The following is a 20,227-nucleotide window of genomic DNA, read 5'->3' as shown; positions in this document are numbered from 1 at the left end:
CTGGGCTCCAGTAGAACTTTAGTCTCAAAAAGAGGTAACAGACCATATTTGGCCTAAGGGCCATAGTCGCCAAACCCTGGTCTAAAGAATTTCACAATGTGGTTAATATGAGTATTTTTTTAAAAAATATTTTAATTAATTAATTTATTTATTTGGCTGTGCTAGGTCTTAGTTGAGGCATGCAGAATCTTTGTTTGAGGCATGTAAGACTGCCAGTTGAGGCATGTAGGATCCAGTTCCCTGACCAGGGAGCAAACCCAGGACCCCTGCATTGGGAGCATGGAGTCTTAACCACTGGACCATGAGGGAAGTACCTAATATGAGTATTTTATTTTGCTGATTATCCAAAGCTTCTTTTAGCAAAGTCCCACCCTGCTGTTTTGTGAATTTAATCGTGTCTCAAGTCAAATCATTTCTTTCCACAAATGCAAGGGTATAATATCTTATTATAAATGGAAATGCCAATTCCTTAGATACTCTCACTAAAGTTCATTTAAATAGTATTCTGTATATACAGCTTTTGAAATTATTATCTTGTTTCACTGATACATCTTTTCTTCAGTAGAGGCAGTTTTTTTGTTTTGCTTATGTATTACCCAAGTAATTTAGACATCACAGGAATGGACTCAACATTGTGACTTCCGTGGTCTCCTCCAGGCTTAAGGTTACTCTTGTAATGCAGTAATTTGCTCCTTGACACTTGTGCATTTCTGCCATTCTTGCCTCCCCCTGCGTTTTTCTCTCAGGCCTGGTGGTGGTGGTTTAGTCACTAAGTTGTGTCCGACTCGACTCTTGCAACCCCATGGACTGTAGCCTGCCAGGCTCCTCTGTTCATGGGATTCTCCAGGCAAGAGAACTCAGGCCTGGTGGAGCTTAACTTTCCTTGATAAGGCAACAAATGATAGGAGATTTTCTACATTTTTTTTTTGGCCCTCAAGGTCACCCAGTCCTACTCTTGTCCAGTTTAAGTAGAGTGATTAGCATTTTCCCAGTATAAGTTACATAGCCATACGTAAAACTAGAAAAATCATTCTTCCCATAGCAGACTTTCCTACCTTTTACATTTGCCAGGTTAGGGCTAAAAACAAAGATGCAGCTGGAGTTTTCACTCCCAGTGTGGTCCATTCATTTGCATAAATAATTGAGAGTTATTAACTGCTATGTCGTGGTAAGAAATTTTCACTTGCATGAAAATGAAGTCAACATTGAAGTTGACCTTGTTTTCTAAGGGAATCAAAAAATGTGATAAGTTCCTTGAAGGAGGGGGACTGATTATGTTTTTCCGTCTCTTTATAATCTTCGAAGCATTTGACATAGTTGACTATAAGGTAGATAACAAATAACTTGTTGAAATAGTATTTGTAGGACACTGGAAACCAATTAAACCATAGTCATTTTGAGATAAGAGAATCATTCTTGTTTATATGTCAACTTCTTTGTGCTGTAACATGTAAGGTACTAAAGGTTATCTTTCTAGCAATGTTGTCATCCATGTGAAAATTAGAAGTTAATTGTTTGTTTTGCTTCATATACTTTTATTTTTTATGACATGCCGACCCGTACTGATTGAACACCTCTTTTCTCAGATGGAGGCCAAAGTAAAGGGGACACTAAGTTACCACGGAAATCTCAGTGACTTCCCAGCAAGCAAAGGAGACGACACACTTGGCTGGCTGCTGGAACCTACCTGATGGGAAAGTACTCGTGTGGTCATAGGGCTGCTGTTCTGTCGATGTTTACATTCTCTCGTCCCAAGCACTGTGGTGAGGAGGAGAAAGAAAAGAAAACATTACTTGAGTAAAGCCAGGTGCAGGAGGAAGAAATGCTTTTGTGCAAAGTTAAGTGTGACCTTTGGTCTCTTCTAAAGAAAGACAAAGTTACCATATTAACTGACTTGAAAGAGACTCAGTTGTCAAACCCACAGAAATACAAATTTGATTTTTCCCTGGGCAGGAAGAAGGAAATTGAGGATTTGGGTAAACTCCATCCATCCTGGGGGTTGGATCTGAACACTTGTAGACATAGTTGCATAATAGAAGGCAGTATACCCCAAATTAGGCCAGTTTGTCAGGAGTAGTGGTCATGTCTGAGTGGACTATGCAACAAATTTTCCACAAAAAAAATTTAATGGCCCTATGTCTGATGCAGACAGTAGCTGAGTATAAATTATGTACCCTCAAAAATCCTGAACAAACTTGAATCTTCTCCAGTGTGTAGCAACTCCTGTGTAAATCAGTGGACTAAAGATGCTTCAGGAAAGTTATTTTAGCACAGTGATATATATTACATTTTTTTAAGTCAAAAAATTGAGGCTGTTGCTCATAACAGATGAAACTTAGATGTCCCCTTTTTGTAAAAGGGTCAATTACATCTTCCATTCAGAAGCAGGTACTTAACTCTCTTCTTCAGGTGATTTGTGCATCTGGTGTTGACTGGTTAATTCTTATTTCCATTCTTGATGTTAAAATGTGACTTGTGTTCACATTTTCCTCTTGAGAAATGGGGATCTTTGTTGTAGGACTGCAGCTTTGGTCCACTTAGCCTTTGCAGGCCTGCCAGTATGAATTGTCAATTTCCCCCAACATCACTTTAGTTCACAACCTCTCTTTCTGTTTTTTTTGCTAGTGGTATTTTAGGTGATTATTAACTATTGATATAAACAGGTATAAGTGTGTATTGGAGTGCTTCTTCATTGGTCATTCAAACGGCATATGTGTATTTGGGGGGAATTTTGAAGATGGTATTTTAAAGGGAGGAATTAAATTAGGATCATTGTGTACAGGGGATTATTTTTATAACAGTGTATTTTTACTCCCTATATCCACTATAGTGAAACTGATTTGGAGCATTTGAAATGTTAAAGTTTTACTAATACTTAGAGTATTGATATATGAGTAAACCTGCAGATAATAAGACTCCGTTACTAGAGCTTCCTCATGCAAATTGCATGTTCAACAAAGGATGTTAAGGGAGAAATTTATAGTGTTTGGATACATTTTGTTGACTTTTTTTCACCACATCATTGTTCTAGTCTTTTTCTTCCTGTTTAGGCTTCTGAATGTTTTCCAACTGTTCACAAGTATGGTGTAAGCTTGGTCCATTAATAATGCCAGACACCTAAAAAAATTGCACCAGATTGGTAGTAGCAAGATTTCTTAAATATGTTTTCATTACAAGTCACGCAATACCATTAATATTTATCCAGATAAGGGTATTAATCAGGCCCTTTTTTCCTTTCAAAAGCAAAAGTTCCAGATAGGCTTTAGGACTGTGAATAAATTAACACAGAATACTTTAGATCTGTAAGCCCATATTTTGACTTCAGAGTCACATTGGCTTACTTTACAGCGGGAAAAAAAAAAGTTAATAACTGAAAACTTTAGTTCCAAGGACTTGTTACAATAAGGGGAAAGGGTTATTTCAAAGGAATCATTGATATAATTACTTGCCTCTCAGAATTTAACAGTAAAGCAAATAAGAATGTTCTGTCAACCCTGGTAGATATTTGGAAGGATGCTGGGATGTTGCAGATATGTTTGACTTGAATGGAGAATGTTTGATTAAAGTTTGTTCGGTTTTTTTAACCTAGGGAAGCTTACCCAGTTCTTGAGTTTTTCCATTGTAGCATACCTCTTGCTTTTATCTAATTTAGAGGGAAAAAAGTCAGCTAATCTTTAAGAATTTTCCTTTGAGAAGCCACCTTCATTTTACTTCCCCGAACAAGGAGAGAACACAATGCAGATTCATCTCTCTTCTGGTGGAGAGTGGTGCATGTGTTCATCTGTGTGTGTACTTTTGTACACATATATTTGTTGATAGATGAGTACAGTGTTAGTTTAAGGTGAGGAATGACAACTTTAATTTGTTAAACCCATCAACTCTGAAATCACACTGTCAGGCGAGTGTATGCTCCTTGGTTCTTTGTCTCGTCACAACAAAGATTTGGAGTGACGACACCATCCGAAGATCCTCCCCCCCCCCCCACCCCCCGCCATGATTCTGTCTTCATTCGAGAAGAGTGGGATTATCAGTTCCTCCCCCATATCGTTTTATAAACACCTGAGGGCCCTGGGCTCTGAGGCCTCCTCTGTGAAGATTTTATTCTGTTCTCTTCAATCCTGATTCTGTGAGAACTGCTGCCTCACCCCCACCACATTTTCACTAGCTTCATCCATTTCAATCAAGACTGCCCTTTTATGTTGTACAAATGAAATAAACATCCTTATATTTCTTAAAAAGTATGATCAAAGAGTTACTGCATGTAAATACCTAATTCTTTTCTAGGTCATAACATTGAAAATGGTGTCCATACTGTACAGACACCTATTTTTACAGCTTTTCTTACTAAAAACATACATACAAATCAGTTATTTTTTAGCACAGAGGCTTGTGACTCATATTCTATTTTTGCACTTGAAAATCAAATTATGTTATTTTTTAAAAGTGGAGAGTAATTGGAAAGGCTATAGAGCAGTGTGTCTTTTCTGAAGAGCATTAGCAACATCCCATTGTAAAGGTAATCAGCACACAGTTACATCCCATGCCGTGGGATTCTTGATTCAGGAAAAGTAAGCTGTTTTCAACGGTCTTGTATTTTAAATTGCCTTCGCTGACGTATAAGCTGTTACTGTACATACAAGTTAATCCTCAGTATTCACAAGCAATAATGAATGATCAGCAGAGCTGTCTCCAGAGATAGCAGTGCTGAGCCTCGGCTGGAGACTGAGAGCAAAGTGTCAAGCTCATTCAGAGCCTCCACAATCGATGTAAGCAATAATTTCATTACCAGTCGGTTATAATTCTTTTCTCATCTGCTTCTGAGATCAGAGGGTAAAGGAAATCATGATTCTAAAACCAACTGAAGAGATTAAGTATTGGGGGAAGAAGTGAAGTTCATCTGAGGTCCCCAAGTCTTGATTTTGAGGGACTCAGAGCATTGTGTCAGCATATTCCTTCATGCCTGCCACCCCTTTGATGGATGTTGTTAGCCCAAATTTCTTTCTTTCTTTTTTTTTTTTTAATACCATAGAAGCTCAATAGGGTTTATCATATCACCCAGCTAGAAGGAAGAACCGGGCACACACCTGTTTGAATGCTGTGGGTTTGACACCTGTATGAAAACAACTTCTACAAAAAGATTTTTAACCAAGGATTTTTTTTTTCCCCTAAAGCAGATTTAAATTGTTTACTACCCAGGTTTGGAAAGGGCAGACACCTCTAATCTTTCTCCTCTCGTTGCCCTCTACCACACCCCCTTTCCACCTCTACTTGGTTCAAGACATTTTCTGAAATGGAATTCTACTGTTATTCAAACTACCATTGATTACGCGAATACTGTGTCCCTTGGGATCATCTCTTAGAACTCCAATTAATCTATGAGATTTGCTGCTACATTTGTAAAATGAACTTTGCCTGTAATGTTCAACTTCAATTTACAGTTCTTTATTTCTGGGAGGCTTTGTCATATACTTTGACCCATGTATAGAACTAGGATACTTTATTTTAAGGGTGTACCATAAAAGCACACTGGTCCTTGTATGCTTTTCATCATTTAGGTCTTGAATTTTTGTTTGCTCTTTTTGTTGGTTGATGTTTATTTTGTCCTGTTTTAAATTAGAAGAGTGAGAGAAATCTACAATCAGGCCAAACTTGAGAACTTGCCCTGTGCTTCAGCACTGTAGTTTCTGCTGACCTTATGTTCTCAGAAGGGCACTTTTACTTGCTGTTATGCATGTATGGTTGTTTTTGTCTGTCTGTTGTTTTGGTTTTTGCTTTTAGGGGGCTTTTGTTTTTGTAATAATGATGCAGAAGAAAAATGCAGTAGTAGGTAAATGATTAGAAACATGTTAGACAGTTTTATTTTATAAAATTTAAGAGGAAGGGTTTAACTCTGTAAATCATTTCTTAGCTCTGGTAAAATGGCTTATATTATTCCTCTAAAGCATATTCAATTCAGGCCTTTGTCTTTGTTAAGTGCCTTTTTTTCTTTCTTTTTTCCCCTCTTTTGAAACTGTTCTCAGATATCCTAAAGTACAGGCTAATAACGTCAGGGGATTCAGGAGGAAGAATCTCAGAGTTGCCAAGATCATGTCATGCTGTAATATTCTTTTTCTTTATATGTATATGGATATATGTGTAAGATACACACATACATGCATACATATATATGTGTGTATATTTGTATACATATGTAATATATATATATATATAACTAGTAGCTGCTGTACCATTGCATCCTTTCCAAGCACTCCCCTGTTTTTTAATGTTTGCAAAATTTCTGCCTTGTTTATTCCATTGCCTTTAGTTGATTTGAATGGATAGATTGGGAAATTGTCTTCTCACAAGATACTGTCTTTGCCCTTTGAATATCTGTTTGTAGAAGTTAACAGGAACAACAGCTACATATAAAATAAGTCAGTTATTATAACTAGAATAAATTTAGTGGACTCATTGGCTGTTCCTGGATGTAATCCACTGCTCTGTGCCCTTCAGACTTGGCATGTGTAATACTAGAGAAAGCATTGGGATAACAAGAGTCTTTCCAGGTCAAGTTGATAAGGTACATGATGGCAGGCAAGACTAAAGACATGGGAGAGCTAGAGTTAGAACCATGGTATTGTTTCTGAGTTTTGAAGCAAGTTAGCAACTTTGTCCATGTTAAAAATGCATCATATACTCTTCTGGAAAATGGGTTTTGAAGAATTTATATAGCTGCATATCTGTCAAAAGGGTAATAAACTTAGAAGTAGGAGGACTTCAGATATGGAGGGAAACACTTATATAACCCATGGCATTCCTGAGAGAGCTTCAGTTTTCTCATTTGCCAAATAATTACATTTGGCCTAATATGATTTAATGGTTATTTTTGTTTCTCCCTTGAGCAAAATAACATAATATCAGTAATTAGTGTTCATCTGTTTCTTGTCGAAAACAGATGTGACATGTGAAGGGAGATTAAGTTGAACCAATCCTCAAAACCCAGTATAAATATGTCTAGTAAATGCCCCCTTTTAAATACATTTTAACTGAGGAGACTGGTGGCCAAAAAGGAGAAAGCAGAGGCTCCTGGCAGCGTTACTTGACAGCAAGACTGTTATCAGGTGGCCTCAGTTCAGTCATGTTATTCTTGATTATTGTGTTTAGGGGGAATATCGTTCAACCTTTGTGCCTCAGATTACCCATTAGAAAATTGGGTATAATAATATTCACCTACCTCCCAGGGATATCAGAGACTTTTTCAAAAATATTTTGAGTTTTTCTAAAATGTCCTATATAATTAAAAAAAGTATTATCATCTTCCTGCAGAGGCTAAAAAAATGTTTCCCTATGATGGGTATAAAAAGCACCATATGATTTTTAGGTTTAAAAAAAATCACTGGAATTCTAATTTAGATACATATGTGTTATTTAAACATATTATATTTGTGGTTGGATACAATGCTTAGTTTCAGGTTAATAAGAGGGGAGGGGGTAAATAACACTAAGTTTCCTAATTATAAATAGTTTTTTTTTAAAGCTGTTTATGGTATTATTACATGTGTGATTTTTGCCAAGATTGTGGAGCTGAAGCTAGCTAAAGCGTGAATGATTGGTTACTGGAGTTGATTAATGATCCCAAATGTTTTATCTGCCTCACTTTGCCATGTTCTCAGCCTAATTTCCTTATATTACTTGTTTAGTGATGGATATAGCTAAGCTTTTAACTTTCTAAGAATGAATGGGGGTCTCCTTCTTATGGAGATTGTGTACTGTTCCTGTAACCATAGGTTTATCCAGCTTTGCACTGAAGGGGCAAGCACTACACACAGCCTGCTAGGTGTACTGTAGCCAGTCTACCTGTGTAATTTATGCTTCTTTAACGTGAAAGAGTGGGAGCCATCAACTGCTCAGGTTGTAGAAAAATGGGAGAGAGGAGGCAGGTTTCTCTTCCTAGCTGGGGCAGCTGTGGGAAGGGTGGGAGCACAAAGAAATATATTTTTCCCAGCTCCAGGGAGGAGAGGAAGGTCATCTTATCCTACCCTCCATCAAGTATATGAAGCAGTAATACATAGAATTTTCCTTTTATCATTTAAAACAATAACAACAGGAAACATTGGATGCTGCTTCTATGTTAGCGCTAGATGCTGAGCACCATTTGCGAGGAGATGTGTGTAGATTTTGTAGCACATATTCAGGGTCAGGAAAGAGAATGTCAGGGGATTAGGAACAAATGATCCAGTGTGAGTGAGTAGGGAGAAGGCCCCAGGCCCAAGTAGACAAAGCCTCTGAGTTAATTCCCAGAACTGGCTGAGGCCCATTTACTCTCTAGTGACAGGACGTTTTTCCTTAAAAGTCACTTTTTGGTTTTTTGTTGTGTTTTCCAGATAAAGCCTTAGTTAGTAGCCTCTAAATATCAACTATGCAGATAAACATACACGTTTTCCACATTCTTCCTTTTTTCCATTCTTTAAATAAGAGATGTTAATTAAGACTTCTACCCAAAGAAATAAGGCATAAGGGTTTTGTTGAATGTGTGTTTTTTCCTCTCGGGAAAATTAATGGAAACATAAAAATAGAGATATTTTTTTGTGTGTCCATCTGTCCTAAAATGTGAACTTTATATTCAGAAACTAAGTACAGATTCTGGTGCACACTGTGGTTGGAATCATGGCATGTCTTCGGGTTGTTAAGATAAAACCGTCCCAGTGTTCAGTTCTGAGAAAGCTTTAGATTGTCTGGCGCAGTGTTCAGGTTTGTGGAGCTAATAAACAGATGGTCATACTGTCATTACAAAGTGGTGTTAAATATTAATGTCAGATTCTCATTCTTTCTTTACTTTCTTTAGTTTTCATTCTTCTTTTCTCTAATCTGAGCCCTCAAGTTAACCATTTCATCAGCCAGTGGCTACACTAGAATAAAAGTTGTTGAGAGTCTGGGGAGGAAAGTTAAACTTTCACCTCCTTTTCTCATCCATGTTGGTCATCTACGCTGGGTCCCCACTAAATTTGAAAGGAAAGACTGCAGGCGTGTTGTAGGAGACTGTTTACTTCCCAGCACACTCAGACAGGGACTGGTAGGATTTTAATCAGGCTGCCTTTGAATAACTTGATATTTTTCTCAGATATTCCCAAAGTACCATTTGCTTGAAAGTAGCTATTTGTGATCTTTATTTAATTTCCTCATACTGTAATATGTAATACTTCTGCTTTTCAGACTTTCTTTCATATGTCGACACATTTTAGAGCAGGTTAGTAGTTAAATTTTGGACACTTTTCCGAACTGTTACCCAAACAGGTCAAGAATACTTAATAGATAAATAAATAAATAAATCTCAGTAGTATAATTAAGGGGGTCTATATGTCCAGGACTTAAAATCATCACTGGTGACGTGAATTTTTTTTCTCTTCTCCTTTGTGTTAAAAATAGATTTCTCTACTATATAATATAGTAGTAGCTACATTACAGGGCTTCCTCTTGATACTTTTCAAGGTTATTCAAAAGAGAACTCTTATTTGTTTTTATTATTTGTTGGGCTCTTATTTCACATAATAGTCTGCCTTGCTTCTTTTCATTAATTCCTCTGGAATAAACCTACTTTACAAAGGTCTGCGTCAGAAAGGCCATATGAATCCTAGGTACCAATTTTAGGTTCCTCAGAAAACGCTCCATATATTATTTGTTACTGTTTTGCCAATAATAATATAACTCTATTTTATCTTGTCTAGTTTTAAAATATTTTGTAACAAAGCACTAATGGAAACTTAATTGAAACACAAGCAAGGTGACTATTACCTTAGATAACGTGGAGATACTCTGTTTTTTAATTTAACAGTTCCATCTGCCCTCCAAGCACATTTAGGAGTTTGCAGTAACCAAGACTAGCCAAGTGGCATATTCTTCTGTGTGACAACCTGCTACATTACATTTCACGCTCTTCTGGCCATAAACTTCTCTCCTCTTTTGCTTCTCTCATCTGTTTGCAGGGGTTGTGTGCCCTGTGCCAGCATATTGGGTTTTCTTTCCTGTCCCTGTGAAATTACCAAGAATTACCCCCAATTTTGGCCAGAGGCATTAAAAGAGAAATTATTCTCAGTTGACAGAGTTATTACTGTTTTATATAGGTAGTCGGAAAGTTGACCAAGTTTGGCCAACTTTTAAAATCCTGGCTATGTTACATAATTAATTACATAGACCTTCTGAGACTTGTAGGCAAGCAAGGGGCCCTTGCACCAGTAGAGGTAGGTTTTCCAACACACACACAATTTTTTTGGCCAGCCTCCAGAGAAGGGATTCATGCTTTGTACTGCTGTTTTGTTGGCTGTCATTCAAAAATTATATTACAGAATGTATCAAAAATATCTAATTGTTCTTAAGAGTATGTAAATCTTGGGGCTTGCCCTTCCTTGTCTGTTGCTTGCTAAACACTGGCAAGCTGAAAAGGAAAGGAAATCTCTGGCTGGTGAAAATTTTGTGCCCCAAATAATAAGTTAATCAGAGTCTCCCAAGGTAACCAAGTGATGAGTGTTTTCTCATTTATTACAAGCAAGAAAATTTATTTGCAGTTGTAAAAATTATCGTGGGACTGCAGACTGATTTGCTATAACTGATTGGAAATAAGGATTCTGATTTTTAGTCTGGGTAAGCACATATTCCGACTCTTGCAGTATGAATTTTGATAAAGGAAAGACTTTTGTTTGGTAACAGAAGGAAAAATGGGACTTATTTATACAGTGAATGTTCACTCTATAAAGAAATGTCCTTCCGGTTACACAGCATCTTCTTTCTTGAGCCACCTCCCCGCTTTATATAGATGCCAACAGGTTTTACAATGCATCTTGAAGGAAGGAGCCTAAATAATTGCTGCCCCTCTGGGTGAAAGGCCCTGACTACCATATTGCAGTTGTTTTTAGGGAGGTGCGTTTTTGCTAACTTGAAGGGATATGCTGTATTTTAAATTTAAATATGTGTGACTTAATATTTTGGGAATTTTTTTTCCTCCTTTAAAACTGGACCTGAACACAGCTTTGAGTTGATATTTGTAATAATCTCAGGACCTGAAAGATTGTAGCATTTAGTGTGTCTTAAAAATTATGTACTGTACCAGCCATGGATTTTTGTAAATATACCTGTCTCCCTTTTTTGTATTATTTTAGTAAAAAAATAATAATAAATTTAAATAAAAGGGGGTGGTGATGACATGTGAATGGGTGTGGGTATGTATGTGTGTATGTTTGTATAAGGCTCTTCTGAGATGAACTGGTGCTTGTTTAATTTCCGGCTCTAATCAGAGCAGGAATATGGACAAACTGCTGCTACCGAACCCTGCACTGAGCCTGGATGTTTCCATTGTGTTTCCTCGTGACTGATCAGGAAATGACCAAGTTAAATTCTTCTTCCCAGTGCCATCTTGCCTTTGAATTCTCAGTTCTACACACTTTTTGAACTTTAATGGTAAAGCTTTCCAAACTTTGGGTGGTTTGCTGGTCTCTAGTTTTTAGAGAGATCTTGTCACTGTTTTCTAAGAAGAAAGGAGGACAGGTAAAAATTTTTATCCCCCCCCAAAAAAATAACATTTCATAAAACCCTGATGATTTTTGGATATGTGAGAGGACTTAAACATTCCTAGATGTGGATCTGGTGAATTTAGTAAATTGACCCCATTGATATATATACTCCTTCAGTGCAGGGATTTTTTTTTTTTTTTTTTTTTGCAACAGCCTTGCTCATATTCCAAGTGTAGCTAAGCAAACCCCTGTTTTAAAGCAGGAGCCTTATTTGATTGTGTAGATGTTTTCCTGTCTATCCTTTGCGACAGGGCCTTTTACATGAGTGTTTTTTCTTTTTGTATGTGTTACGTGTTGTATTAAATAAAGAGGAATGTACATATTATTCTTGTGTCTGTTGTATCATTGAGTTAACTTGAATTTTAATATCTCATTCTTTCAGTGGTCCAGGAGTATCTCTTGCCTCTGTCACACTGTGCTGGGCAGTATGGGATATAGAAATCAGGGCATAGGCCCTACCCTCCATGTATTTACAAATAGTCTGCAATCATATGACAAGTTAAAAGACAGCAGTTCAAAATGTGTCACAAAGGTGTGGTCCATGGCCACCTGCCACTTGAGTTCAGAGCAGGGGAGAAAATGGGCTGGAAAGATCTGTGGAGACCTTGTCAGGTTGATGGCGTTTGAACTGGACCTTCCGGGATAAATGGGATTTGACTGGGAAGGAGGAAGAGGGAGCATCCTGAGCAGACTTAGGAAGAAACAGGAAGGAGGCCAGGCTGGTGTGAGGTGGGTGCTGGGGTGACTACAGGAAGCCAGACTGTGGGAGTCCTGGAATGCAGGCCTACTAGGTTCTTCCTTCAGTTTAGAGGGTGTGTGCCTGTGTACGCATGCCTGCCTGCATGGTCAAGGCTTGCAGTTGTAGACACAGGATGCTCACCTAGGGTCAAGGCTTGCAGTTGTAGATACAGGATGCTCACCTAGTTGCATAGGTAAGCATCTTTTAGTCTTACTTGTAGAGGACTTCTTTAGGGAAAATATTGGCATGAGAAAAAAGTGAAAAAAAGAATTTAACCTTAGAAATCCAGGTAGGGAGTGGGAAAGAGGGTGAAAAGATAGCAATTTGTGAGAGAAGTTGAACAGTTTTGTCATTTATAAGTATATATGTGCATATAAGATACAGAAAAGAACATATGCCCTCAAATATAAACAGTCCTGGTATTTAAGTGTATTTTCAGTGCACTGTCATTAAGATGAAGAAGTTTAAAGACATGGGCCTCAGGCAGGGTGGAGAGGGTAGGCTGCAAGTGCTTTTACGAAAAACTAGTAACATTAAGTCTAGTTTTGCAAAAGTGTGTTTTTGGGAGTAACAGCCCCTCAAGAAATCTGTAGCTAATTAATCTGACTACCATCTTTCAAATGTGGATTAACATATTAAAAGTGCCATCGTTAAACAGGATTTTTTAAAGCCATAATTTCCTCAAGCTTCTTTGACTGTGGAATACTTTTTTTCATGTAACTTTGATTAACATTAAATTATATAAGGCATGTGAGGCACTTAGCACAGTGACTCAAAGTGAGTACTAGATAAATGTTAGCTTTTATTATCATTTATACTAGTTCTGTTTTATTATTGATTATATGGTATATATATATATATATATTTTTGAAGTTTTTAAGAAGAAAAAACATGGCCCAAGGAATTAAGAATTTCAGAATAACCAAGTCAATTTAGAGCCAAGAATTAAACAGAAATGCAGCCTATTCTCTGAGGCTGAATTGAATGAGGGACAGATGTCCAGAGGGGTTGGTTCACAGGAGTATAGAAAACTGAAGCAGCAAGTATGTTTTATATTTGTCCATGTAGTCAAGAAATCATCTCCAACCTTAGCTTTGGTGCAGAATAGTGTCTGTGGCTAGTTAGGAAAAGCGACGACTGTAGATGAGCTCAAAGGCAGAAGTTAACTGTTCTTACAAACATATTCGAAGGGGAAAAGGGACTTGTACAGAGAGGTCTCTTACAAACTGGGCTCATACAGGGTGTTCATGTGTGTTACTCATAATAGTAAAATTTTGAAACAGCTTAATGTGCTGGGGGGATTGGTTGAGTGAATAAAATCACACTACTGAATAAAATTGTTTAAGATATGATCAAGATGTCCATGTATTATTAATAAATAAAAGAGAAGTTATAAGTGTTAATGCACATACATAGGCACAGAAGGAAAAAAAAACATGGACATACATGTTCTTCAAAATACAAAGAATGGTGAGATAAGTGCTTTTTTAAATATCTTTTTACATAAGTGGATTTTCAATGAACATGGATACCATGAATAAAGTGTTTTGGTTTGGGAGTTTTGTAAAGAAACAAAGAGGTGGGCTTAGTTGTAGAAAAGGGGAAAAAAATAGGAAGGAGCCTCTTGCTATCTAATCACTGGGAGAAGGGAAAGAAATAATTTGTTTCTTCCACTCAGACCCCAAAATTGGATCTGGTTTAGAGGGAAGACACAACTGAACTGCTTGATATAAAGATTGTAGGGGGAAAGATTATTCTTACACTTGGTTAAAAGAAAAAAATACCAAATACATGATTGTACAGTGAATGCAAAGCATCTTTCCTACCCATCGTCCCCCTCTTTCTTCCCCAGACCAACCACTGCTACCAAGTTCTCCAGTTAAAAGTATAAATACGTATCCAACTTTTTAACATTATCTTGGAGGTTATTCCATGTCAATACATAGAGATCTGTCTTTACTTGTTGACAGTTCATATAGTATTCCATAGTTACAGTACCACAGTTATTGATGAGCGGTTAGATAACTATTACAGATCAAATTGTGCTATCCTTTAGGTATTTGGTGTCTGTATGCATAACCAAACCAGTCACAGGCTTGTTTTGTAGTGGATAATAAGGACTGACATTCCAGATTTGAAACTCAGTGTCTGGAATCTGTGACATTGCTTCATATCCATGTAAAGCTTGGAGGAATACTTGAGAAAATAAATATTTTTTTAAAGAGTTTTGAAAATTGGAAGTAGAAGCAGAAGAACTGATTCTGGGTGCTCGAAGGATTGCATTACATTGCAGGTGAGATCATGAGCTTTTCAAAGGGCAGTGACAGGTATCGGCTCGTATGATAGTTCTTTCTCATCGGAATGTGCCCTGACGTGGCTTGTTTTTTTTTTCTGTCTCTGTGTATATTTGCCTCGTCTGTGTCCCTGTGTCTGTCCCTTCGCTATTTCCCCACTATCGTTTTTGTACTAGGGTGGCACAGCGTGCAAAACAGGCTGACATTAGACTTGGGCTCTGAGGTCCCCTTTATGAAGGTGGCACTTCAGACAAGTTGTGGCTCCCCGTTCAGCCTCCTCATTTCTGCAGGGATAATTCCCAGTGGTGGGTTTTGTTGTTGAATTAGGAGACGAGGGATGGAAAGCACCTAGCATAGTGCCTAGCACATGAGAACTAACACAGGGTGGCTGCTATTTTGTTTCTTTTCTGCCTCTTTCCCGCCCCCCGCCCCCCGTTAATTCATGCTTCCTCTTGCTCTGATTTTCCCAAATATAGACGTGAAACCAGTATTTTTAAAAATCTTAAAAAATATATATTTAAAAGTACAGGAGTGGATAAATACCAGTTAAAATTCTTCCATCACACGTGTCAATCCCTTGGCATAAAAAGTAAAGGGAGACTGCTCTAAAAGTCTATTAAGCAAAACAATTAATGGAATCTTTTGGTTCATGTAATGATCAGTCTAGAGGTAAACCTAGCTTTGATGCTTTTCAGTTGTGAAGTCATGTCAGACTCTTTGCAACCCCGTGGACTGCAGCATGCCAGGCTCCTCTGTCCTTCACTGTCTCCCAGATTTTGCTCAGATTCATGTTTATTGAGTCAGTGATGCTATCTATCTCATCCTCTGCCCTTTTTTCACCCCCTTCTCCTTTTGCCTTCAATCTTTCCCAGGATCAGGGTCTTTTCCAATGAGTTGGCTCTTCCCATCAGGTGGCCAAAGTATTGGAGCTTTAGCATCAGTTCTTCCAGTGAAAATTCAGGGTTGATTTCCTTTAGGATTGCCTGGTTTGATCTCCTTGCAGTCCAAGGGACTCTCAAGAGTCTTCTCCAACACCACAGTTCAAAAGCATCAATTCTTCAGTGCTCAGTTCTCTTTATGGTCCAAGTCTCACATCCATACATGACTACTGGAAAAACTAGCTTTGACTATACAGACTTTGTCAGCAAAGTGATGTCTCTGCTTTTTAATATGCTGTCTAGTTTTGTCATAGCTTCTCACCGTCCACACTGATTGAAGTCCAAATCACCGCTTCCACTTTCTCCACTTGTATTGAAGAGAAATAAAGCTTGAAATAAAGCCATGAAGAGAAATAAAGCTTTATCCAGTGATTCAGTTTCACCTCTGTCTCTGCCCTTGCATTCAGAGTGTCAGGTTTCACACATAACCCTCTGACAATTACTGCCTCTCCTGTCATAGTTTGCTGCTGCATTTTCAAACTGTATGTCAGTATGTGTTCTGTATAGTTTATTTCTGCTTTACTTTACCGCAAATGCAAAGCAGTGCATTAATTATGTGCCTTAATCCATAGCACATGCTTTTCATCTCTTAATAGAAGCTCTCGTTTCCTCATTTTATGATAAATTAGGTTTCTCCTTCCTTTCTTACTCCCCCACTCCCTCTATCCCAAAGGTACCCACACTTAGTTTTGATATGCTTCTTGTTCCACTTCTTCTTCATTTTTAAAAATCCTCTTTCATGTCTTCTAGTAAAGCTTTTAAGTTTTCTCTGTAAAGGTATTGTTCATGTATTGATTTCTAGGTACTTTAGATTTGTTTTTTTTACAAATGGTTATGTTAATCTCTTATATTTTCTAGTGGCTTTCTTGAGATCGGTGCTTTTGATTTCACAAATTGAGTTAGTATCCAGCAGCTTTACTCTCTCCTTCTAATTACTTGTCTGATTATTAATTTTTCAACTGAGTTGATCATATAATTACAAATAATGTCAGGTTAATTTCCTCTTCCAATTTTTTCATTTCTTTTTCTGCTGTGTGTCTTGTAGGATCTTTGTTCCCTCATCAGGTATTGAACCTGGGCCCACGCAGTGAAAGGGCCAAGTGCTAACCACTGGACAGCCAGGGCTCCCATCTTTGTTTCTTATTTTAATGGGAAAATTTTCCCTTTTAAGTATAGCATTTATTCCATATTTTTGGTATATAGCTTTTATGAAGTTAAAATTCTATTCCTAGTTTTCTGGAAATCTTGTTAAGTATGAGTTGAATTATGTCAATTGCTTGTCCTATAGCACCTATATACGATCAATCCACTTGAAGACAATTTCTTAGAAGTGTATTAAAAATATTTTTGTTAAAAATATTTTTATATTATAATCTCTGTTGTATCTGTATTTGTTTTCCTGCTCTCATTCTCTGTTTTGTTTATGTGCATCTTCTTCCTTTTCCTTCGGTCTTGGCATATATTGAGTGAATATATGTTCATTATGGTTATATCTATTTTTTCTTTTATTTTTTCAACTGAAGTATAGTTGATTTACAGTGTTGCATTTGTTTTGGTTATATCTTTTTGATATATTTTTCTTTTCAACAATATATAATGTTGCTTATCTTTCTTTATATTTTTGCCCTAATATTAAATTTAATATCCAAGCTATCTATATCCTGAATAGTATTTCATTGTATGAATATGTTACATTTTTATATATCCATTTATTAGTATAAATACTTGGGCTGTTTCCACTTTTTGAATATTATGAATAATGCTGCTATGAACATTTGTGTACAAGGTTTTGTGGAATATATATCTTCAGTTCTTTTGTATATATACCAAGGAATGGTATTCCTGGGTCATATGGTAACTTTATATTTAATTTTTTTGAGGAAACACCAAACTGTTTCCCACAGTAGCTTGACCATTTTACATTCCCAGTTGATGTAAAATATGTTATAGTATACAATATAGTGATTAATAATTTTTAAGGGTTATGTTCCATTTATTATTACAAAATATTGACTATATTCCCCATGTTGTATAGTATATCCTTGTAGCTTATTTTTATACCTAAGTTTGTACTCTACCCACTTCCCTCTCCCCACTTGTAAACACTAGTCTATTCTCTGTATCTGTTGAGTCTGTTTCCTTATTATGTTCACAAGTTTACTGTATTTTTTAGATTCCATATGTAAGTGATATTATACAGTTTTTTACTTTCTCTGACTCATTTCACTTAAGCAGGAGGGCTTTCAAAGAGACTTTTTGTGCTGTAAATTTTCTAAGGCCTTGTATGTTTGAATATATCATCTTTCTGCCCTTACATTTAAGTAATAGTTTAGCTGGATATAATACCCTTAGGTTATTTTCCTTAGGAAAATATATTCTGTATTCACTTAGAATATATAACTTCACCAGTTTTCTTGTCTCCATTGTATTTTTTAGGAAGACTAGTATAAATCTAATTCTTATGCCTTTGTGAACTTTCTGCTTCTCTCCAGAAGCTTTTAGCGTTTTGCCTTTTTAAATTTTTTATTTTTAACTGGAGAATAATTCCTTTACAATGTTGGGCTGGTTTCTGCTGTCCAACAATGGGAACCAGCCGTAAGCACACACATATCCCCTCCCTCTTATGTTCTTAAATTTCACGTAATATGTCAAAATTTTGATTTTTCCATAATTTTTCTATTTGGTGCTCTGTGAGACCTTTGGGGTCCTTTTTATCTTTCATTTTTGAAAGTTCTTACTTATGATTTAAGTTTCTCTTCTCTAAATCCATTTTCTCTCTTTCTGGGATTCATATTGTTCAGATATTGACCTTATTATTTCTTAAATGTTCTTTCATATTTTCCATCTCTTTCCAATACCTTCTAAGAAAATTCCTTGAGCTGATCTAGATGATTATTCATTTAGAATATCAGCTAGGTAGCCATTGTTTTTATCCACTGTATTGGGTTTGTTCAGCTATTAAATACTTCATATCTATTTCCTTTAGTTCTACATAATTGCTTGTTTCTTACTATTATCCTGTTTGTGAGGATCTTTATTACGCTTAAGTTTTTGGTCAGTGTTGTTTCATTCTGGTTTGTCTAGCATGGCATGTTCCATTTATTGTCTCTCTGTTGTGATTATACTCCTCAAATATCTCATTTTCATGTGTGAGCTTATTTTTTCCTCAGTTTGGCAGCATTCTTAGCTGGTGAAGTGTACTAAAGAGAGAGGCCAAGGTCAGGGCCTTAGCATGTGCTTAGTGGGTTGGGAGCATCAGACCCATAAAGTTCCAGACAGCAGAGTCAGATCTTGAACCAACTGTAGGTCCAGTCCTATAGTTTTTACTAACTTGCTTATACTGGGTTATTTCTGCATGTGTTTGTTTTCTCCTTTTTTTAATGTATCCCTGCAGTTTGACTTTGGGCATTCTTTGAGGCCTGGATTTAAAGTGTATTCCTCTAAAGAGTATTTGAGTTTGCCTCTTCCAGGTTTCTAGGGACATTACCAATCCAAGATCACTTCAAACTAAATGTTCAGCTTAAGGATTTCAAGGTCACAGAGATAGGATGACTTTCCAGCCACAGATGTATATGAGTGGTTTACTGCTGGTGGTTAAGAATTCTTGTATAGAAGCTTTTCCCCACATGCCATCCAGCCCTGAGCTGAGACAGAAAAATCTCCTTTCAGTGAGGTCAGGGATATTGTTTTCATTCCCAGCAATAAGGTTAGTTGTTGGGGTTGCCATCATGTTGTAAGAGTTTATGATCTGACCCAGGCTTCCCTGGTGGCTCCATGGTAAAGGATTGCCTGCCAGTACAGGAGATAGAGGTTCAATCCCTGGGTTGGGATGATCCCCTGGAGGAAGGAAATGGTAACCCACTCCAGCATTCTAGCCTGGAGAATCCCATGGACAGAGGAGCCTGGCAGGCAGGCAGTCTGTGAGATCCCAAAGAATTGAACACAACTGAGGAGCATAACAACATGATCTGACCTCCCACAAGGTGATCTGAGGCTTTCTCTTTTTTTTGGACTGTCTAAGGCAAATTAGGGCTTCCCTTGTGGCTCAGCTGGTAAAGAATCCGCCTGCAATACAAGAGACCCGGGTTCAATTCCTGGGTTGGGAAGATCCCCTGGAGAAGGGAAAGGCTACCCACTCCAGTATTCTGGTCTGGAGAATTCCATGGACTGTATATAGTCCATGGTGTCCCAAAGAGTCAGACATGACTAAGTGACTTTCACTTTCACTAAGGCAAATTAAAATCCACACTCTAGGCCACCGGGGATAGCAGGCCACCAGGATTATCCCTCAGGGTAAATGCTACTTTTATTGTTCCCTTTTTTCTTTTCTGATTTTTGGTTATTCTGGCTTCTTTTACTCATTCACACTTTGAAAAAAAAATATTTTTATGTGTATGGAAATTTCACCCAGCACTTTAACATGTCTTATATTGAGATTTCTCTGCACATCTACTCTTCCACAATGTGAAAAACAAGAGTCTTAAAATAATTTTCAACTTCTAGGAAATATTTCAGAATGTCAGCTAATACGTTTGCACAAAAATTTTCACGTCAGCACTGTGTTTAATCGAGAAAATTTAGAGTTCATAAATATCCAACAATAAAGGAAGTGTTAATAAAATTCCTTCTAAATTATATTTATGAGGAATTTTTATAAGCATATTTTTATGGTGCTTTCATGATAAGAGATTAAAGGTATGATTTCATAATGCA

General features: G+C 37.1%; 1 protein-coding gene across 2 annotated transcripts in view; it reads left to right on the top strand.

Annotated features, from left to right (window-relative positions):
- The window catches only part of UBN2 (ubinuclein 2), a 91,600-nt gene that overhangs the window by 68,153 nt on the left and 3,220 nt on the right, over window positions 1–20,227 (top strand). Inside the window, exon 17 of one of the 2 annotated variants that reach the window (XM_070465046.1) lies at window positions 1,587–11,868. The exons of the other annotated variant lie outside the window; for it this stretch is intronic. Within the exon in view, the coding sequence (XP_070321147.1) occupies window positions 1,587–1,636 (50 nt within the window). The 3' untranslated portion in view covers window positions 1,637–11,868. Of the gene's footprint in view, window positions 1–1,586; window positions 11,869–20,227 lie in introns of those variants that run through there. 2 annotated transcript variants of the gene reach the window in all.

This window comes from Odocoileus virginianus, chromosome 1 (assembly GCF_023699985.2).
Source record: "Odocoileus virginianus isolate 20LAN1187 ecotype Illinois chromosome 1, Ovbor_1.2, whole genome shotgun sequence".
NCBI classification, from domain to species: Eukaryota; Metazoa; Chordata; class Mammalia; order Artiodactyla; family Cervidae; genus Odocoileus; species Odocoileus virginianus.
The sequence above is the reverse complement of the archived record's forward strand: the minus strand, read 5'-3'. Positions and strand labels throughout refer to the sequence as shown.